This window comes from Ixodes scapularis, unplaced genomic scaffold (assembly GCF_016920785.2).
Source record: "Ixodes scapularis isolate PalLabHiFi unplaced genomic scaffold, ASM1692078v2 PGA_scaffold10__122_contigs__length_95168666, whole genome shotgun sequence".
Taxonomy (NCBI): Eukaryota; Metazoa; Arthropoda; class Arachnida; order Ixodida; family Ixodidae; genus Ixodes; species Ixodes scapularis.
Window position 1 is genome coordinate 72337667 of NW_024609836.1, and position 17239 is coordinate 72354905.

The following is a 17239-nucleotide window of genomic DNA, read 5'->3' on the forward strand; positions in this document are numbered from 1 at the left end:
GCATTCAACGCCCACGAAAACTATTTTAGGCCTGTACAATTAACGCGCCAGATCTATAGCAGGGCTGACACGATGTATACTTGGCCATCAAATATATGATTTTGCGCCTTAGTCTTGATTTCCACAACTTTCGTGGCCGCCGATTTGACGGGGCAACTAAGATGTCCGGCCGTTTTACAGGAGTACAGAAGAAATATTGGTAATTCTGAGCCGAGATCATTGTATGTACATTGTAGTATCGATTGCCTAGATATTGTTTTGCAGGAAATTAGTAAGAGCTGCGATTTCATCGGCAATGCTTCGAGTACCGATCTTTCCAAAGTCGTTCTTGAATCAAAGAAGTGCAAAACTGTTAATTCGTCGATTGTTCTTCCCTCAGAGGGGGATCCATCGGATGAGCCACAGTCAGTGCCGAACCCAGTCGAAAATTCTCATTAGATTCCAATTGGAATTTCCAATTGGTACCAGTTAGGTTTTCGGACAACCAATTGGTCACTGCATAATGGGAACCAACGGGAACCATTTGAAACCCATTAGGTTTCCAACTGGAAAATTTTTTCAAACTGGTGAGACCCATTGGCCAGTGTGCTTCCAATTGGAACCCATTAAAACCGGTTAGTTCCAATTAAAACCAGTTAGAATTCCAATTGGATCTAATGATAATTTTTAGCTGGGAATATAGCCTTCTGCCACTGTGCCCGACAAGGTGGACAGTCAGGGTCGATGAAAAGGTTCACTGAGAACTGCCAGGGTTCAAGAAACACTGAGTGAGATCCTTCAAGGAACAGGCTCGAAGGCAGACAACAGCACAGCCGTTTTGAAGGGATATCAAACACTCCTGGGAAAGTTTGAAACGTTGTTGGGAATAAATATCTCCTGAGGAACGAGCAAGGGTCCTCCAACGCTCAACGTTTCGTACTGCAGGTGTGAAAGAAGCTGCAGAGACTCTAGGCAATGTTCCGCCTGCGGTCTGAAACCGCGTTTCAGGAGTTGTGGGTCCGCACAAGCGCTGTTGCAACTCAGCCAGATTTGAAGGAGCCTCGCAGGGGAAGGCCTACAAAGCCGCCGAGGAGGTTTCAGATGTCCAGCACGTCTCTCCCGCCCGCGCTCGATCCCAAAGCAGCATTGTGCAAAAAATACTTTGAGGCGATCGATCGCAGTCTGAGCGAAATGCGGCTGTGCTTTCATCACCCTTGCATGGAGCAGCTTGTGAAATTAGAAGGCACGTTGGTTGACGCCACCAGTGGAAGACAATTCTCGGCTGACGACCTAAACGCGACATTAGGCGTGCACACAGCTGATTTTGATCTAAGCCGTCTCTCGGCGCAGTTCTTACTTTTCCTTCTATTTTGTCCAATGTCGAGTCTTTATCAATTGAGAGCACATCGAAGACCCTGGAGGCAAGATTTGAACTAGTTCATGAGATGTTAGACCAAGTCGTCAAAAGACATGCAACTTCTTTTTGTGTACCTGCATCTGTATAGCTTCGACAGAACGCTCATTCAACGCTTTACGCTGAATAAAACCTTATTTACGGAACCGTATGGCTCAGTAAAGGCTGACACGCCTTCTCATTTTGCATGTTCACAAGGAAAAGACCGCCACGTTCAGCTTAGAAGACGTGATCAAAGAATTTGTTACCAGGACTGCTGAGCGAACAGCCACTTTCGGTCTTTGATGGAGCATAAAATGTGATTCGCTGAAACTTCAGCTTGAGGTGTTTCATGCTTTTCTTTTGTGCGTGCGTGCACATTTTTTTAAAATTACCAGGTAAAGTGTGTACGTAATTACTGTTTATATAAGCCATTATAGAGCAATCAGTTCCAGTAGCCGTGAAGGCTAAATGTGCTACAGGGCAACAAGGTATTTTATGAATAATATGTGCGTAACATCTCATGAATTATTTTTACAGATAAAATATAGGAAGCATAATATTTTTTTTCCTTTTTCTTTTAACAAAAAGTATGCAATACAAAAATGCTGTCATTTCCAAAAGGTACCTTCATGTTTATGTTTTTCACGTTAATTATTTTTGCTTTTTTTTTTTTTTTTTTTTTTTGAGAAACAGCTAGGTTTTTACAGTAGTAAATATTCGTATGTTTGGTCGAACTTTTTGCCGCAAATCGAACGCTGAATCAGATTATAATTCAGAGCGATATTCGGGTAAATTAAATAAAACTGAAAGAATAAGCATAGGGACGGACAGAACAGCACTGCGTGACTAGACGTCGACAAAGCATTTCTAGTTTCTTCGGTAAAGTTACAAACGACTTTAACTTTTTTTTTTTTTCACAATGGTGAGCCAGTTGATGCCGCTTGATGATCCAGGATCAGTAAAAACTACCAGAAAAACCTTTCCGTCTTTCCACATCTCTCTCACTAAAAAAAAAAAAAAAAAAAAAAAAAAAAAAAAGAGCGTTTAGACGTGCACCTGTGATTCGCGTTTCCAGCTCGTTGCTCGCCCTCCCGCGGCGAAAATGGGAAGCGCTCTAGTGAGGGTCCCCCGATTCTCCTACTCAGCGGGCACGGCGGAACTGCGCGCGGTCATGGCTCGCCAAATGTCATTTCCGAACGCAAACAACACTCTTCACTGCCCAACGTAGTGCTGCAGCCGGTATGGGAATGCACCTTAGTAGGGGGGTCATTTGATCTTGAAGGGTTTTGGCGGCGACTTCGTAACTCTTGCCGATTGTCAAAAGTCGCGACTTTGATAGCAAAATATGCTTTACCGACAATTAATGTAATTTAGAAAGATTTCTTAAAATAACGAGAATGTTGTCATTGATTTTAGACTATTTTTATTTTATAAGTTGGCAATCAAAGATGCTGCATTTGGAACCAGTGATGATAACACACTTTTGATTGTCATACTACTTCGCGCGTTTTAAATTAGATAATAGGCAAAAAAAATATATTAGAGTTCGAAAAATTGCGTATTAAAATATCTGAATTTTAATATTAGTATTATTTTTAATACAAATCACGGCAATGTATGCCCAAATTAACGCCACGATCACAAAAATACGCCATTTAACCATAATAGTCTTTCCAGAAAGGTACCATTTTTTGTTTTTCTTTTTAGAATATGCAAAAGTCTGACATCTTTGTGAAGATGGATAAAGAGTCAAACACTGGATGCAAAATGAAGTCCTATGCGTCACGCGTTGCTATAAAAAAGACACTTCAGCTGTCTAACTCAGACTCGGTCTTTGGGTTGTAGTAGTGAGAACAATGCTTATTAATTTGTACGTTTTGTGGACATATTGTAAAAATTGGATTGATTCTGTTATTCTTGTGCTAGGAATAATGTTAAAGCAATTAATCACCTAAATACCCAAAACCCATTAAAAGGCCCGCAGTTCATTATTTCACATGACAATAATCTGAGCGAGAAAAGGCAGCGAGAACGCAAAATATCAGCACTGATGTTTTCAACAACTACAATATTCTATGTTACCTCTAAGGTGTGTGAAAGACCCTGTCTTTAAAGGGGCACTGAAATCTCTAAAATATTTGGAAGTACATTTTGTGACATACATGTAGGCAGGTTACATGTATGTCACAAAATAAAGTTTCCGCGAACAACTTCTTTATCTAAATAATTTCGACGTGAGACACTGAAGGAATTCGAAATTAAGACCTTGTATCTAGAAATTAAATCCAAAGTAGAGGTTGTGTTGTTTGTTGTGTGTTGTCCCGTCCCCTGTCTTTACGTATATAACTTTTTCTAAACCTACAGTAGAGGTTAGTTTCGTTTTCGCTCCAGAATTAAAATGTGCCTCCTGGATTAAGTATTACGTTAAACACCGTTTTTGTTTTCAGAATAAAGAGATGACCTGCACTCATAACACCCCTTGCTTCCTCGTATTACCAGAAATAATTTGTGTCGCTCAGTGAAGCCAGAACACTAGACAGCCTCAGCAGCGGCACGCATCTCGGACCGAGCTCACTATAACCGCCATTTTGGAAAACGAGTGACGCCCCCTATAGTTAGTTGGAGTCGCGATAACGAATTATGGTCCGAGTTTACAGTCAGTCGATCATAACTTGGAATTTGTTCGGTGAGGATAGATGACTTATAATTCCAATCGGCTGTTGCGATCTAGCTCGACACGATTTCCTTCAGATCGGACAGGTTAGCCAGTGGCGTAGTCAGGAATTTTTTTCGGGGGAAGGGGGGGGGGGGGGGGGGGGGGGGGTTAAAGCTCTATGTACCCCCCCCCCCCCCCTCTGGCTACGCCCCTGTGCGCTGGTGTACTGCAGTGATGTGACAAGCGTGGGGTAGGCATCACGCGTTTGCGTGCCTTGCTTTGCCAGAGTGCACCCTCGTGCTAAGGGGAAAGCATTCCTCCAGAGCGGGAAACGCTTTCTGAAGAACACTTCGGCTTGTATGTCTCAGAAATCGGCGGATGTTGATCGGACACCCGCTCCTTCCTGTTGACGACGCCCAATTTCGAGAATGCCCGCTCAACATTTGTGCTGGACGCGGGAAGCCCCAAAACGTCCAACGAGGCCTGGGAGAGTACTGGCCAGCTGTGGCTGGCCTCTCGGGCCACTGGTAGTGATCTTCAAGCTCGGCGGCCCAGAAGGACCACTAACCTTGAAGAACAGTAGAACCAAGCTACTAGGGAGTTTTAGTAGACCGTGTTCCCTCTCCGCTGGCCCTCCGCAACGAAGAAACCGCCACTGCGCCTGCGCGCCGATGGCCTTGGCTGTAGAGTTCCGGGTAGCGGAGGGGCTTAGCGGAGCGGGAAACACGGTCTACTAAAACTCGCTACTGTCCTCCAAGAGCCCAAGACCACGTAGGTCACAAAAGGAGGACAGGCAAAGTGCATGATCCCGAGTAAGATAATGTGTTTGATGGAAGCTTGCGTAAAACTTTTTCAATAATATATAAAAAAAAACAAAAAAACTGCGCTTGTTCGAAAATATGAAGGAAAAAAAAAACGGTGTTTTTCGCTTTTAACCGATCTTGTATTTTCTACACCGGCGGATATTTATCGGTGTTTTTCGGTTAAAACCGGAAAGTATACAGCCTGCTGCAATATCCTGCCAGTATTTTTTTTTCTAATTCAAGATTTAGTAAGGATACTTCAGTGAGCATATCTATGTTAACTCCCGTAAGTTAATTCCTTATGCGAAACTCTTTTAATCACTTTTATATATGTGGCAGTAAATCAGAACTATATTAACAGGTGCAATGACTGGAAGCTTGGGAAAAACCTTAACGAGTTCGGCAGGATTGTTTTTAAGAAAATGCATAATAGTTGGCATGCCAATTTTTGTGATGAGCTACTATATATATAAAATGTAATTGACGTTCATAGTCAAATGACAAAAGCTTCGTTTTTCTAAAAAGTCTGAATGAAGAATTGCTGTTTTATTACAACCTCGAGAACTTGAAGGAAACAGCAACGACATTTCAAAACGTCGTTGCTATTTGAAAGAGTGTAGTGGTCCGTGTACGTATTTAATAATTTTATTCTTTCGTTTGTAAGCATTCACAGCGCGCTCGAATTAACTAGTATAAATTGAGGTGCTCAAAATTATTGTATTCTAACATTATTTCAATTGGAGATTCCATACATAAAATAACCATTCACAGCACTTCGTACTGTCCTTCATCAGACATCTCGTGGTTACCGTTTCTGGCGCTTCTACACGCAACTAAACAGCTAGTTTCTGTGCCTGAGGTAATCGCTTCTGGTGTGCAATCGATGCTAACAAAATGCTGCACAAAGGTACAGTGTTCTAGAAGGCAACGTAGACATTGCCTTTTACTTGTTTTACATGAATCTTAACATAATATTTGCAATGGTATGAATATCAATGAGGTGTGTGTTTGCGCTCCAGAAGTTATTTTTGCTACTCCAAAATTGATTTTCGCTGCTCCAAGAGCTGCTCCAAAGTGACTCGGACCAATCACATCACTGCAAATGCCCCTGGTTCTGGTTAAGGGCGGTATTTCAAATTCAAGAAAACACACAAAATGTCGGAACGACTCAGATGTTTCGAGCGAATGCTCTTTCTCAAGCGACGGAACTCGGGAAGCAAAGATATGGCCAACAACAAGTGGGTGACATGGAGAAGAAACTAAACTAATAAACAAATTTGTAAAAAAAAAAAAAAAAGAGAGAAAGGGGGGGGGGGGGGAGGCTGGTAGAGCGGGGGAATAGAGCCTGTAGACGAGACCCCCAAAGCACAGCTGGGAGTTGGACGGTCCAAATTAGAGGGGAACGTATAGTCAAAAAAAAAAAAGACGAGGTTTTAAAAAGCCACGGGCGTTTGGACGACAATCGGATGGATCTCCGCGAAAAGCATGCGCTCCCTCGGTCGGACGAAAAGAAACAAACAATTTAAAGACGACGCGCTTTGTTCGATCTCCACAAGCTGTGGACGATACCCCATACAGCGGTATACGACACCATTGTCCCTATCCCGGCAGTTGGCAGGAGCAGCTTGACCAAGCAGAGACCCAGAAACTTTATCTGTATCTTTATTTTGTCGCTCTTTGGTATTTTTTTTATTTTTTTTGTTGCGGAGGGACTTTTACAGCAGTTTCCTGCGGTACCCTCTCTCACGAGTTGTGAGACGATTTGGTGGTCGTGTTTGGAATTCGGAGCGCAATGTCGTCAATGTGTTTTGACGAGCGGAGTCCTGTTGGACTGCCCTTCATTTTTAGTTCGCGGACAAACCGCAACACGGCGCTCGAAAAAGGCAAGGTCCCTCGAAAAAGGGACCTTACCCCATCGCGGTGCTCTGCTCCGCAGAGCACCGCGAAGGGGCTCCTAGGGCGGCCATGTTGGATCCAAGGCCGCACTGCGGGAAGCAACCGTCGCTTCTGCAAGAGCCCGGATGCGCGAGCTACGCGATCGTCCTCCGTGTTGTCTTCTTCCCAGACTTTGAAAACATGTATTAAAACATCGCTCGTGTTCATAAAGCAACGCGATTATATCGTATCCAGTGGCTACACATAATTTGGAATGGTCAAGGAACCTTCCAGTTCGTTCTATTGTAGTGTAGGATGAATGTTTCGCAAACGCAAAGCGAGAAACATGCTCTGCCCGAAACTCGACGCCTTCAAGGTCGCTTTCCCGCACGAAAATCGGATCCAGCTCGGTGACCGCTTCTCCGCCAATGCGGAGTTGGCGGCGAAAGAAAAAGGAACGGGATACTCTCGCTCTGCAAGCCTTTTCCACAAGGGCGCCGCCATCTTGAAATGTCGTGACTTCCAGTATGGGCGAAAGCATTACTTTGCCGTCACCACGCCAATAGAAGACATTTAGGATATAAGCCTAACCGCCACACATTGTCGTTTTGACTCCCCTCTATTTTTAGAGCGCAGCTCTTAGGGGCCCGTTTCCAGCCTGAGCGGCGTCGGCGTCGGCGTCGCCGTCGGCGTAACCGGGGGGGGGGGGGGGGGGTCACGTGACTCCCCCAAGGTCACGTGACCCCCACCTCGAGATCACGTGACTCCCCCCGAGGTCACGTGACCCCCCTCCGAGGTCACGTGACCCGCCCACCGAGGTCACGTGACCCCCCCCCCCCCCCCCCCGAGGTCACGTCACTCCCCCGAGGTCACGTGACCCCCCTCCGAGGTCGCGTGACCCCCCCCCCCCTCCCCCGAGGTCACGTGACCCCCCGGGGTCACGTGACTACCGGCAGGTGACGTGACCCCCTCAGTACCCTTCCCTACTCCTCCTCAAGAGCTGCGCTCCAATTCGGCGTTACAGGGATTTGTAAACGGCTTTCATTTTTTACTAGTTACAGGTTGAAACGTTTTACTATTTCGTCGTCGCCCATACTGGAAGTGACGACAATTCAAGATGGCGGCGCTCCTGTGGAAATTGTCTATACAGTTACTCTAGAGAAAGGCAGAGCCATGAGAAAGGGTGAAAAAAGTCCATTTCGTCTGCTTCATGCGCAAGGGTAGCGGTGACGTCAGAACGCCGAACTCTGATTAGAAAGATAGTGGGTTTGAGGTCGACCCCCTATCCTTCCAGTCAGAGTACGTAGTTCCGAAGTCACCGCAACCGCAGTGCAGGAAGCAGACGACCTTGCGCTCCGCATGGTTTTGCGCCGAAACCTGAAAAGTAACCCTGTTACAGTTACAAGTTATTTCTACTAAGCAGTAACGCATTACTGTTCACAAGTTACTGAACAAAAAGTGTCTAGTTACCGCCGGTAACGCATTACTAGTATAGTTACTGCTAGGATCACTGGATACGCTAGTTACTGGCCAAGACTGCATCTTGGCGTCGCCGCGCCCTAGCATGGCGCTCGTTGCGAGACCGGTGAGGCGCCCTCGAGCGTCACGGACGCGACATAGGCGGCGCTGCGGTCACCTTCAGACAGTGGCGTACCAACTTGTTTTTGAGTGGGGGGGCAAGACAACCCCCGCTCCCCCTCCCCTCCCCTCCCCCCCCCCCCCCCCCCTCCGGTCGCAAATTTCTACTATTTTACTAGTGATGGGCCGAACTTTTGCCGAATCGAAAGTTCGGCGCCGATTCGGCGGAGCCGAACTTTTGCCGAACTTTTCTATAGATTTGGCAAATATTCGACAAAGATTTGGTAAAAGGTTTACGTTTTTTTGTTTGTTTTTCTTCTTAACTTAAAAGCAACTAGTAGTGCCTATTGACACAGTTATTACTAAATAAGGTGATATTCTGCAAGATAATTGTATCGGTGTCGCTTTTGTGTGTTTACTTTTGCATTTTTAGTGTCTGCTTCCAGAAAGTGGCGTGACAACGAGGTTGGGTAGCAGCCGCCGCAGTCATGAATCACGCTACGAGAGTTTTGATTTTAAGACTTCATCAGCGCAGGCCTGGATGTGTGTTTACATTTTTAAAATAAAAGCAATCACTACGTTCTTACTTTCTCTGGAAGTCGCCGTTTCGTGCGCGAATACGATTGCAACGGTTGCTGAGCCTTCACCTGAAGAGATAGCAATATTGTAAATATGCATGTTTTTCGATCTGAGCCACTTGACGTCAGCTTGGCAAGAAAGTGCGCGTTCCATATTCGCAACGTGCCGTTTTTAGCCTTTCAAATTCCGGTTTCTGGTGTTAGGACACACACGGACGTTCAAGAAGATGGGGAGAGTTAGGAATATCGGATATCCAACGTCGAGCATGAAAGTTCTGTGTTTAGTTTTATGCAGATACATGAAAATCGCGAAATAATGCGAACTAAAACGCAATATTATTCTGTTTTGGCACAAACTACCTGTAAGCCGAAGATAGGACTTTTATAATAAAAATAATAATTTTATTTGCACATACTGGGAGGGGCCCATGTGGTGGTGTGCGGGGCTAGGCAGATAGCTGAAAACCCTTACTCAGAGCGCCTGCCAGCCCGCCACCACATGTGAAAAAACAAACAGACAAATAAATGTACAGAATATACGCACTACAGAAAGTGCGTAAAAAGAAAAAAGAAGGGGGAAAACATGTATCCCATTATGACGAGGATGCCAGCTGCATCCCATACATTCTGGCTAGGGCTGGGCGTCGATTAAAACGTTTAACCCGATTAATCGCGACCTTTCAATGGATTAATTAATCAACTAATCGGCCTCGTTCATTCTCATACAAAGTATATAAAAAAAGAAAATTGGTTTTTGATTTTGTTGAATTTGTGACAAACGGCGGAATATACCATCTGGATTTCGAATCGGCCTCCATGTGTAATTCAGAACAGTTCAAAGACACTCACGCTCACAGGTCATTACTTTATCTGCACGAGGAAAATAGGTTCGTTGATATTCTCCGGCAAGAGCGACCTTCCTTGATTGCTCACAATTGCCTCCGCTGCGCTAAACAGACACTCAAACGGCGTTGAACTAGACGGGACACGTGTAAGCTAATCCAATTGTCTGAGGTTACTAATCTCGCCCCTACAGCTTACTTTAGGCTAAAATTTAGCCCTAAGTTGGCTCTTCATACAGATGTACTCGTCCTCTCTGCGTGGTGATAGCGCTGACTTTCAACCGTTTTAGTTTCGTCAAAATTTTACCGATTAACCGGTTAAAAATTAATCACGATTAAATCATTAGTAGATTAATCGATAGATTACTGGATCGACTTCCCAGCCCTAATTCTGGCAAGCTTCGTGACTCTCCCGTTTGACGGCAGTGGGCTGCGGGCACTGAGCGTAATTGTCCAGTTGTCAGTCAATGCTTCAACTATCTCGTTTCATGAATGGAAAGATCAAATGAAAATCACGTTATCCAGAATGCACCGCCCGTCACTTTCGCAGTGAGCCGCGTAAATTACTCGTCGACTTGTGTTCTTGAGGCAGAAAATATTGAAGACAACCACACTCGCAAAAGCTCACGAACGCCCAGTTACCGTGCCACTCCAGACCTCGCCGTAACCGCTGGTTGTACTAAAGCGATGGTAACCGCGCAACTGCGCGGCGTCCATTTGCGATCCATGGCCCCGTCGCGTTCGTGCGCGTGCGCAGACATTTGCCGAATTTTTATCGAATCTTTGTCGAACTTGCCTTCTAAATTTCGGCATGTGCGGAAATTTGCCGCATCTGAAGTTCGGCAGATTCGGTCCATCACTAACTTTTACGGCGCAGGTGATAGGCCCTCTAGCACCGACGCTCACGCCGGATTGGCCGTTCGGCAACGTGCGGAAACTTAAATATCGAATTCGGACGGCGCGTATATCACTCAACGAGCGTTAACCCCCTCCCCCCTTATACCCCCGTACACGCCGCTTTGCAGCCGGCAACCCAAGCCCCACTATCCCCCATTCACATCAGTAAAGAGAGTCCCATACAATTTAGTTCAGCGCGTCCACAACATTCGTTTTTCTTTCAGCGCTAATTGTAAAAAAAAAATAATAATGTAAATATCGCCAAATGCCTCCACAATACAAAATGTTCGACGAAAACAAAAAAAAAAAAAAATAGAAGTCCAAAGCGTAGATAGAACCGTGGTCTGCTACGTATGAGGTAGACATCTTACAACTAAGTTACGCTACCGCTTCGGAAACTCGCATTGTAACCACTGCATATGTTGACGGCGGCAGCGCCTATCTCCACAAACCTGCCAATCCGGCGTGAGCGCCGTTGCTAGTGTTTGTATCGCCTGCCAGTGTTTCGCCTGCCAATCCTCGGGTTTCCATCGCCTGCCAGTCCTCGGGCGCCGCCGGCCAGTGTTTGCCCTGCCCAGTGGCGGCTGTTTCAGGGGGGCAAAACACATGCCTTGCCCCCCCGCTCTGAAAACTGGGGGGGCAAGTGCCCCCCTTGCCCCCCCCGGTTGGTACGCCCATGCCTTCAGACTAGAGTAACTGTATATGCTCCCCTATACAGTTACTCTACTTCAGACGTGTTTCGTGTACTCTCGTCCCCAGCCACCTTATAAAAGGCGCATCCGGTATGAGCGACGAAAAAATTATAAAACGTTTCGACCTGCAAGCAGTAAAAAATAAAAAAAAAAAATAAAAAATAGGGGGAGGCAAGACGAGAATGTGTGACGGTTACGCTAGTGCCACTAAATAAGCTATACGCTTCAGAGTAACGCGAGTAACGACACTTGTCCATATTGTGGCTTAAAATCATTGTTGCCAGTTGTCTGAAGCTTTATATGAAATCACAGGAAACGCTTTTCCGCCCTCCAGAAATGTTTAAGCGACGGAGCGAAGCAATATTACATGAGCTTCCCAACACCGAATTTAATGCTGAAGAAGTCACACTTTTGAATCATGACGATCGGCAGTTGCGTCTCTCTGCACAAGCCCCAAAATGGCGGCGCCCACAACAATGTCGGGGAACAGAGTGCCGATGCTCTAAGCGCAGCTCATTTGTGGCTTTAGGTTACGCATGTATCCTAAATGTATTCTATTGGCGTGGCGACGGCAAAGCGATGTTTTCGCCCATATTGGAAGTGGCGAAATTCAAGATGGCGGCCCCCTTGTGAAAAAAGATCCGTAGCTCGGAACCTTTCACGTGACCTTGCGGTTGAGCGGCGCTTCGCGGGCAGCGTGAGGTCACGTGGCACGCATGAAGCGCTACATTGGCTAACGCAGCTCGTAAGAGGCCCCAACGAATCGAGAGGTCCATCGAGTCAAGAGATCCATAGGCACAACGAGTCAAAAGGTATTTTAACGATCTCTTGACTCCTTGAACATGTTGACTCGGAATAATCCTCCCCAGAATGTCCACGACGGTCCCCCTTGTAAAGCGAGTTTCAGGAAGTCCAGAAAGGTTGTTTTTCTAGAACGGTTTTGTTCTTATGGACGTAAATTTCGCGGGTCATCTTACTCAAATAATACCTTTTTTTTTTTTTTTTGCTGTTTTGCGAACTTCGAAGGCTTGTTTCAAAACGCATAAAGACAGTGCTGACGTGGTTAATTAAAGTTTAACCGTGCCTGGTCTAGATTCCATGTTACTGTACACCTGGGTATATTTTTTTACAGCCCAGTTTGTTCTGGTTACACTTTCATTTATCTCAGCGAAAGGTGCAGCACCGCTGGTGGGGGGCGACACAGACGAGGATCTCAGGAGCATTATGTTTTCATTTAAGATCGACATGATGATTTTATTCAGTTTTCGCTATCGAGTAGACCGGCCAGGCAGGTCTACTCAATAGCGATGAGAGCAATCTCTCTACCACTTGTCTCATGGAGCCAACCGTGTTTCGTATGAGAGCGAAGAAGATATGCCACCTATTCGTACGTGCTGAGAAAAGCGCGATGGGCTACAAAGGTATCATTGTCGTTCTCGAGAACTGAGCTCTTTAAAGTTGGAAGCTTGGAACCCGGTGGGCGCTACGAGCCGTCGCAACCAATCAGATACAGTGCCACGTGACCTTTCTCGTGGGGCGCGAAGTCGCGTATTCGCGGTGGGAAGCTCGCTAGGGGCGCTTCTGTTTTCCTCACTATGGGTAGTGCACATGCTACCCACGTGGTTTTGTTTTAATTTTCATAGTACATAGAAGCTTGCCATTGCACGTGCTTGCACCAGCAGAGGAAGTTGATGTATCCTCACTCTGGGTTTGAAAAATATTCACCAGGCGGCGATACCAAAACCTCCTTCCGCGAATACGTTTACGGTTTTGACTTGGCTGAGCTGGCTCGCAGGGTCTGCCGTGGTTTATGGTAAAGTAGGAGAGAGCATGGCGCGTCGCCATCTTTGTCTGCTAGGCTGTGGAACGTGGTGGCTAAGCATTTTTAGCCCGGGTGGTAAGCTTTAAAAAGGCGCGTAGCCGCCCTAGGCGACCGAGTAGCTTACGGCAAAGACGTCCTTGCGATCGTCCCAGGCGTACGTGACCCCCCGGTAGCAGAAGGACACCAGAAAGCCCCCAAAGTCGGACGTCGACGACGACGACAGCGACCTCACGTTCACAGGTTGCGCGTCGACCCAACGCCCGCGTTCATCGTGCAGCGTCACCATCGTGGCGCGCCGCAGAGGACACGGCGTGAGCAGCAGCCTGAGCCGCCAGGAAGGCTTGAGCCTGTTCAGCAGCAACCACCCGCAGCCCAAGGACAGGCAGCACAAGGTGCCATAGAGACAATGACGTAGCCGTCGCGGTTGCCAGCCGCGCAGAAGAAGGACCTGGCCGCCCCAGTCGGCGTCTTCGAGTCTCTGTTCAACGGATTCTTGGCGGTTCCTAGGCGAACCGCAAAAATCGGAGCAGGCGTGGGCCTGCCCAGATCGTTCAGAGGTCTTCCCGTTGCTAGAGGCAGGTCCGGACATGTCCGGAAGAGGGGGGAGGGGGGGGGGGGGGGGAGGGATAGGGGATAGGCGCCGAAGGCTCAGCTGATGCCGATACAGCTGTTGTGTCGTTTTTGTTGCTGCTTCGCTCAAGAGGTTTCTTTCTCTTTCTTCGGAGAGCGTTTCCTTGCCGATCGTGTGGCTGGCCTTTGTGGGTTTTCGTCTCCGCGCACAGAGGGAATCGGAAACGCGCGCTCCGTTCTCGTGTTTCCTTTTTGCATCGATTTGTTTCGTTCTTTTTTTATATTTTCGCTCTCTCGTTGTTGTCGAGACACGTCGGCGCTTGCTGCTACCAGGCTGCTACGGGACCCGAAACAGGTGCTTGTCCAAAGCTGGTGTGTGTATGGGGGGTGGGTGCCTTTGGAAGAAAAACAAAAATACTCTGGGAAAGAGGGAGGTGTGCGTGTTTGAGGGGGAGGGGAAGGGGGAGGGAGGGAGTAAAAACTACAAATAAAAGGAAATAGGGTGAGTAGGTTTGACAGAAAGGGCAGCACAACACGCGTTTCTCCCCCCTCCCCGTGGAAAAGAGAAAAATAAAAGAAAGAAAAGATTGGACAAAGGAAATGGCGATTGACCTAGAAAGTCGATGGCGCATGTTTAGTGCGCGGGGGCAGTCGAAAGTTTGACCGATTGACAGATCGGTCGATTCGAGGCATCTGCGTGTGAAATAGTGTTTGGTATTTACATAAGGGCCTGACTTTCATCAATTAAACGCTGCAGCAACGTCTATTATTTCATCGCAAAAAAAAACGATTTTTTTTTTTTTTGCGTTTAATGTAAGCAAGAAGGAAGTGTCTGCAAGGCTCTATTATCGTCGTCCCATCGGTCGGTAAAAGCGATGTTCTTTTCAACTTTTGCACACAAAAAAAGTGTTTTTATTTGTTTGTTTGTTTTAAAAGGGGGAGGGCGATATTTTCTTGTTTCTAAATTTGCCGGTCTGCTGGACGGTACGCATTGTGTAATGGCATTGTGTGTTTGTGTGTGTTTGTGTTGTGTGTGTGTGTGTGTGTGTGTGTGTGTGTGTGTGTGTGTGTGTGTGTGTGTGTGTGTGTGTGTTTGTGTGTGTTTTAAGCAAGGCAATGAAAGGTATCAGTCAAAATTATCGTGATTAAAATGGTCCCATGTGCGAGCCTGGACAAAATGACACAAACTCCTGTCTTTGACGTCCGTTCACGGTGGTGGCGCTTTTCTGGCGTTTCACGCGCGCATTGTGGACAGCGGGCACGCGTCTGCACCAAATTTAGGTTTGAGCGTGGAGCAGCAAGTATCAAGAGTGCGAACTCCGCGCGCTTTGAGCGGGCATTTCAACGCGTTCGCCGAATGCGTCCGCGTTGATGTTCGAAGGCGTTCGAACAGCGAGTAGAGTCTGCCCACTCAACTAATCGTTCCAACCAAAGCTCGTCGCTCTCTTTTCCTCCTCTCCCACGGTTTCTACACGCACAGTCGCTGGCAGACGACGATAACGACGGGGCGTCTTTGTCGGGTGCCCGGCATCCAGCACGCGCTTGTTGCACTCCGGTGCATCGGCCGCGCGTGCACGCTCGGAGAGATGCCGAAGTGCTACCGACGGGGAAGCTCGCGCTGGAGAAACCATGACGGAAGGCCAACCATAAGCGTCGCTTATGGTCGGCCTTCCGCCATTGGTTCAACGTGCTCAATCACGGTGACAGTACGATGAATTCTACTATAATGGAGCTAAGAGGAACATTGGACTGGCAACTTTAACGGTGTTGGTTTAGCGACGGGACGACTCCGAGCTTCCACCGTGCTTTGGTGAAAATTGTAGTTGGCCAGGTGGAAGACAGCGCGTTTGTCCGCAGCAGGTGTGGGCGCTGCTCGTGCGCAGAAACCAGACTACCGTGAAGCGTGTGAGCGTGCGCAGTGCTGTGACGTCACAGTCAGGCGTACGTTTCGTTGGTACGTAGGTCGGTTGGATGGATGGATGGTAATGGCTATACCCTTGGTAACGGGCGGCAGATTGCGCCACCTAGCACAACAGGTGCGTCAATGACAGGGCACGAGAGCACGCGCTGTCAGTAAGGAATTCCCCCTCGGGCAATTTGCCTATTCATTGTGATAGATGCCCTTGTGCCCCTAAACTTGGAAAAAAAATATATATATATATATATAAAACTGGGGAAGTTAAGAAACAAGATTTCGAGAGAATTGTACGAGTCATTCAATATCAGAATCCAAGGGGGTGATGGATGCATAAGTGCCCCGACAGTTCATTTAACGGATTAAGATTTTCAATTCCTGCTTGAAAAGCCCGATGGGGCGTACGAATAGTTTGTGTTGATTCAATAAACGTTCAGTTGAAAGTAGCGCTTATGCTGTGTCTCTTACTTACTTTACGGCCTTGTCTTGCGGCGCTTTTGTCAAAAGGAACGTCACGCAGTTGAGTTGGTGGATACGACGGAAGAGAACGAACGCATCACGCGCAAAGAAATAATTTGGTCATATTACGGCATCTGTCGCCAATAGACCTATTGCTATATTACCCAAGCATCAAGGAGAATACAGGGATTGGTGTTCCACGCGCCGCACGTGCTGGCCTCAGCAGTAGTAACTTTTCTAAAGCAAATACCTAAAACAAAAGGCATCTTGCACGCGCGTTCGTCAGCGCTTTATTTTGGTTATTTACTTCGAATCTTTCATACGGGGAAGGCGTGCGCGTGTAGCGCGTAGAACACCCATCCCTGCATTCTCCTTGATGCTTGGGTAATATTGCAAATGGTCTATAGGACACGGCTCCCTAAAAACAAGAAAACGGGGGGAGAACGTGTTTGTATTCTCGTGTTCCCAAGTGATCTATCGATACTCTGTTTCACCTTGTGTTGTACCGCAGGAAAGGCTACAAGCGCGAGCTCCTTGCTCTGGGGCACATCTCGGCGGCACAAGCTCTCGTGCACCAAGGGCAGCTGCCAACGCTATGAGCTCGCGCTTCTAGCCTTCGCTGCGGTACAACATAAGGTGAAACAGAGTATAGGAGAGCACGTGATCAACACGGCCACACCGGTTCTCCTGTGTTTGAGCGACGTGCGTGTGCGCCGTTTAAGCACGTGCATTGGGTCGTCGCCGCTGCGCCCTGCAGCCAAAAGTACACACACAGAAGCGGCGCTGGTCTTCTTCTGAGCTTGTTTGTAAACACGGGGCTTCTCGCGCGCTGCCATTATCGCGATAAGCGAGCCACAGAAGCCGCTCTCTCGAAGGACAAATAAGACAGTGGGGATGCGAGGGAGGGCCGGACCCCTATCCTCAAGGTCACCGGTTTTAAAATGCTCCGTGGGTCGTGCGTTGCGACGCTGTAATTTACAACGAAGGGATGACTAGCTGGTATACGTTTGTTCGGGAAGAGTTCGAGAGAAAAAACTCGTATCGATCAGGAGTTGAAATGAAAACGAACTCATCTCTGTGACGTCACGGCGCGGTGGTGGCGCGTCGGTCGCACTTCCGGTCTGGGGCTGTGGGCAGAAGTCCCCATGCCAGACGTGTGTTCCTGCGTTGTTTTGAA

General features: G+C 47.4%; 1 protein-coding gene across 1 annotated transcript in view; it reads right to left on the reverse strand.

Annotated features, from left to right (window-relative positions):
* Positions 1–13680, reverse strand: part of LOC8027428 (probable cation-transporting ATPase 13A4) — a 25273-nt gene extending 11593 nt beyond the window's left edge. The window contains exon 1 of the mRNA XM_029974267.3: positions 13243–13680. Within this exon, the coding sequence (XP_029830127.2) occupies positions 13243–13404 (162 nt within the window). The 5' untranslated portion in view covers positions 13405–13680. The remainder of the gene's footprint in view (positions 1–13242) is intronic.
* Between the last annotated feature and the right edge of the window lie 3559 nt (positions 13681–17239).